This window comes from Anneissia japonica, unplaced genomic scaffold (assembly GCF_011630105.1).
Source record: "Anneissia japonica isolate Jap-2015-1 unplaced genomic scaffold, ASM1163010v1 scaffold108273_len470852_cov203, whole genome shotgun sequence".
Classification (NCBI taxonomy): Eukaryota; Metazoa; Echinodermata; class Crinoidea; order Comatulida; family Comatulidae; genus Anneissia; species Anneissia japonica.
The window spans coordinates 435,741-440,802 of NW_022686840.1; the positions used below are offsets into that span (position 1 = coordinate 435,741).

At 33.9% G+C, this 5,062-nt stretch overlaps 1 protein-coding gene across 1 annotated transcript in view; it reads left to right on the plus strand.

Annotated features, from left to right (window-relative positions):
- The window catches only part of LOC117117824 (probable chitinase 10), a 28,479-nt gene that overhangs the window by 13,616 nt on the left and 9,801 nt on the right, over positions 1 to 5,062 (plus strand). The window contains exons 19-31 of the mRNA XM_033262295.1: positions 279 to 461; positions 646 to 765; positions 916 to 1,162; positions 1,255 to 1,463; positions 1,598 to 1,840; positions 2,060 to 2,181; positions 2,371 to 2,485; positions 2,710 to 2,892; positions 3,077 to 3,196; positions 3,347 to 3,593; positions 3,685 to 3,893; positions 4,026 to 4,268; positions 4,489 to 4,596. Coding sequence (XP_033118186.1) covers positions 279 to 461; positions 646 to 765; positions 916 to 1,162; positions 1,255 to 1,463; positions 1,598 to 1,840; positions 2,060 to 2,181; positions 2,371 to 2,485; positions 2,710 to 2,892; positions 3,077 to 3,196; positions 3,347 to 3,593; positions 3,685 to 3,893; positions 4,026 to 4,268; positions 4,489 to 4,596 — 2,349 coding nt within the window. The remainder of the gene's footprint in view (positions 1 to 278; positions 462 to 645; positions 766 to 915; positions 1,163 to 1,254; positions 1,464 to 1,597; positions 1,841 to 2,059; positions 2,182 to 2,370; positions 2,486 to 2,709; positions 2,893 to 3,076; positions 3,197 to 3,346; positions 3,594 to 3,684; positions 3,894 to 4,025; positions 4,269 to 4,488; positions 4,597 to 5,062) is intronic.

Sequence of the window (5,062 nt, forward strand, 5' to 3'; positions counted from 1 at the left end):
GGTCACCATAGCGCCCTGTACGCACCATCAAGTCAAGACCAAACACTGACTGTGGTAGGTTTACAAAATGTTTGTTTGGAAAATACAATTCTAATATTTCGACAAAATTAAAATGAATTTCAGTACCAATTAATCGCATTTACAACATCATTAAATTTAAACGTCAGTAGCAAAACAAGTGATAGAATAATTCCATACATATCATTCAACTATGTTATACAAACTATTTTTGTTTTAAATAATGATGTTCATAAAAATCATTCTCGTTACTTGCAAAGTCTCACGCAGCGACATTGTGGTCAAATGGAGGTGTTCCAGGTGAAAAGTTAATGATTGGTATCGGTACGTACGGACGAAGCTTTACATTATCGACTTCAGCATCAGGTATAGGGGCACCAGCTGCTGGGGCTGGTACAGCAGGAACGTACACTAGTGAGGCAGGCTTTTTGTCTTACTATGAAGTAAGTACTCTTTTACTACTTTCTCATACAGTCGTATGCCTTTATTATTTAAATGATATGATTAAATAAGCAAATCAATTTATTGACGTAAACTATCTAACTTTAAAATACTTGGAAGGTTATAACTTATATTAAGAGCAATAAGTTGTAATTCCCTTACCTAATGGTGATTATATATTTACAGATATGTGACATGCTACAAACTGGTGGCACTGTTGTACATGACGACAATCTACAATCTCCATATGCTTACAATGGTAACCAATGGGTTGGATATGACGATACTGAAAGTATAGCAAGAAAGGTTAGTACGAGTTTTAAAATTAATTCAATGAATATAAAATAAACAAACTATTCCATTATTTATATGCTATTTTAAATATTAATTCATTATTCATATGTGATTTGGTATTTATTTGAGATTAAATTGTTTATAATTTCCCCATTTTTCCAGACACAATGGATAAAAGATAACGACTATGGTGGTGTTATTGTGTGGGCACTCGATCTTGATGACTTTAGTAATAGTCACTGTAGTGAAGGACCATATCCTTTATTAAATGCTATTAAACAAGGCTTGGAAAACGACGATGATGCTAATAACTCTACTGAGGAACCGATCATTTCGGAGATAACTGAAGAACAAGTGACTGAGCAAACAGCCTCAACAACTGCCAGTGAATCTGAAGACACAGTAGAAGGTATTAATATGAATTATTTATTAGAAATTTCATATTTAAATGAAATTATATAGGCCTACCCTTTATTTCATTTTTATTTATTTTTTTAATAGATTCTTCATCGTCATATAAGAGGATATGTTACTACACTAATTGGGCTCAGTATCGTTCTGGCAACGCGCAATACACTCCAGACGATATAGACGCGTATATTTGTACACATATTGTTTACGCATTTGCCTTTATGAACGATCAACATGAGCTGATCCCTTTTGAATGGAATGATGAAGACACTGATTGGTCTCAAGGAATGTATTCTAAGGTATATTTCGATTAATATCATACTGCAAATTGTTGTATCGATTCTTTGCCTGTTATAGTGATTTAAATTACACCAAATCTCAATAATATATATATACTGTAATTATTTTTAAAAAATGAATAAATATATTTTAGGTAAATGCACTGAGGGAAGTAAACAACGATTTGAAGGTTCTGTTGGCCGTGGGAGGCTGGTCGTTTGGTGTTACTAAGTTTTCAGCTATGGTTTCTACGTCGGCCAATCGTGCACATTTCATTTCGACATCCATAACTTATCTGAGAGACAGAAATTTTGACGGACTTGATTTAGACTGGGAATATCCAGCGGCACGTGGAAGTCCCGCTATTGACAAAGAGCGTTTTACTTTACTTGTACAGGTAATGTAGTCCAAAATGTTGATATTTATTTCAAGATATTTGTAACTAGTATATAATAGACTCTTTGATAACAGTTGCAATTTAATTTTGATATATAGTACCCTTGATGAGCCCATAAAATTATATGGTAACAATATAAATACTCAATACTCAAATAAATAAATAAATAAATATTAAATACAGTTATCTAACATAGGCCTAATTGTTAATATTCGATAGGAGCTACGCCAGGCATTTGATGCGGAATACGATGGGAGTAAAGAAAAGTTACTGCTTTCCGCAGCAGTAGCAGCCGGCGAAGACACTGCTACAAATGGGTACGAAATGGCAGAAATAGCAAAGTAAGTCTTTAACTTATGTTTATGTTAGTGTTGCAGCAATTCGAAATTAATACAATTATAAATTGGTTTATTTGTACACTTTTGAACATAAAAGAAAAAATACAGTAGATGCAAAAAAATCAATGTGAAATTCAAAGTGAGAATAAATTGAATATTTTTTGTGAGCAAAAATATTTGTTCGTCTTCCAGGCACTTAGATTGGGTGGGAGTGATGTCGTATGATTTACATGGTTCTTGGGAATCGCAGACCGGTCACCATAGCGCCCTGTACGCACCATCAAGTCAAGACCAAACACTGACTGTGGTAGGTTTACAAAATGTTTGTTTGGAAAATACAATTCTAATAATTCGACAAAATTAAAATGAATTTCAGTACCAATTAATCGCATTTACAACATCATTAAATTTAAACGTCAGTAGCAAAACAAATGATAGAATAATTCCATACATATCATTCAACTATGTTATACAAACTATTTTTGTTTTAAATAATGATGTTCATAAAAATCATTCTCGTTACTTGCAAAGTCTCACGCAGCGACATTGTGGTCAAATGGAGGTGTTCCAGGTGAAAAGTTAATGATTGGTATCGGTACATACGGACGAAGCTTTACATTATCGACTTCAGCATCGGGTATAGGGGCACCAGCTGCTGGGGCTGGTACAGCAGGAACGTACACTAGTGAGGCAGGCTTTTTGTCTTACTATGAAGTAAGTACTCTTTTACTACTTCCTCATGCAGTCGTATGCCTTTATTATTTAAATGATATGATTAAATAAGCAAATCAATTTATTGACGTAAACTATCTAACTTTAAAATACTTGGAAGGTTATAACTTATATTAAGAGCAATAAGTTGTAATTCTCTTACCTAATGGTGATTATTTATTAACAGATATGTGACATGCTACAAACTGGTGGCACTGTTGTACATGACGACAATCTACAATCTCCATATGCTTACAATGGTAACCAATGGGTTGGATATGACGATACTGAAAGTATAGCAAGAAAGGTTAGTACGAGTTTTAAAATTAATTCAATGAATATAAAATAAACAAACTATTCCATTATTTATTTGCTATTTTAAATATTAATTCATTATTCATATGTGATTTGGTATTTATTTGAGATTAAAATGTTTATAATTTCCCCATTTTTACAGACACAATGGATAAAAGATAACGACTATGGTGGTGTTATTGTGTGGGCACTCGATCTTGATGACTTTAGTAATAGTCACTGTAGTGAAGGACCATATCCTTTATTAAATGCTATTAAACAAGGCTTGGAAAACGACGAGAATGCTAATAACTCTACTGAGGAACCGATCATTCCGGAGATAACTGAAGAACAAGTGACTGAGCAAACAGACTCAACAACTGCCAGTGAATCTGAAGACACAGTAGAAGGTATTAATATGAATTATTTATTAGAAATTTCATATTTAAATGAAATTATATAGGCCTCCCTTTATTTCATTTTTATTTATTTTTTTAATAGATTCTTCATCGTCATACAAGAGGATATGTTACTACACTAATTGGGCTCAGTATCGTTCTGGCAACGCGCAATACACTCCAGACGATATAGACGCGTATATTTGTACACATATTGTTTACGCATTTGCCTTTATGAACGATCAACATGAGCTGATCCCTTTTGAATGGAATGATGAAGACACTGATTGGTCTCAAGGAATGTATTCTAAGGTATATTTCGATTAATATCATACTGCAAATTGTTGTATCGATTCTTTGCCTGTTATAGTGATTTAAATTACACAAAATCTCAATAATATATATACTGTAATTATTTAAAAAAAATGAAAAAATATATTTTAGGTAAATGCACTGAGGGAAGTAAACAACGATTTGAAGGTTCTCTTGGCCATGGGAGGCTGGTCGTTTGGTGTTGCTAAGTTTTCAGCTATGGTTTCTACGTCGGCCAATCGTGCACATTTCATTTCGACATCCATAACTTATCTGAGAGACAGAAATTTTGACGGACTTGATTTAGACTGGGAATATCCAGCGGCACGTGGAAGTCCCGCTATTGACAAAGAGCGTTTTTCTTTACTTGTACAGGTAATGTAGTCCAAAATGTTGATATTTATTTCAAGATATTTGTAACTAGTATATAATAGATTCTTTTATAACAGTTGCAATTTAATTTTGCCATATAGTACCCTTGATGAGCCCATAAAATTATATGGTAACAATATAAATACTCAATACTCAAATAAATAAATATTAAATACAGTTATCTAACATAGGTCTCTTATACACATCTAGAGGGGTATAAGAGACAGGCTTTACATTATCGACTTCAGCATCAGGTATAGGGGCACCAGCTGCTGGGGCTGGTACAGCAGGAACGTACACTAGTGAGGCAGGCTTTTTGTCTTACTATGAAGTAAGTACTCGTCTGTCTCTTATACACATCTAGATGTGTATAAGAGACAGCTGTAATATTTAAAAAAAAATGAATAAATATATTTTAGGTAAATGCACTGAGGGAAGTAAACAACGATTTGAAGGTTCTGTTGGCCGTGGGAGGCTGGTCGTTTGGTGTTGCTAAGTTTTCAGCTATGGTTTCTACGTCGGCCAATCGTGCACATTTCATTTCGACATCCATAACTTATCTGAGAGACAGAAATTTTGACGGACTTGATTTAGACTGGGAATATCCAGCGGCACGTGGAAGTCCCGCTATTGACAAAGAGCGTTTTACTTTACTTGTACAGGTAATGTAGTCCAAAATGTTGATATTTATTTCAAGATATTTGTAACCTGTCTCTTATACACATCTATTCTTACGCATGTTGTTGTGTTTACTGTTTTTGTTCGTAAAAAATCCAGGGCACACACGGTCTAAGCCA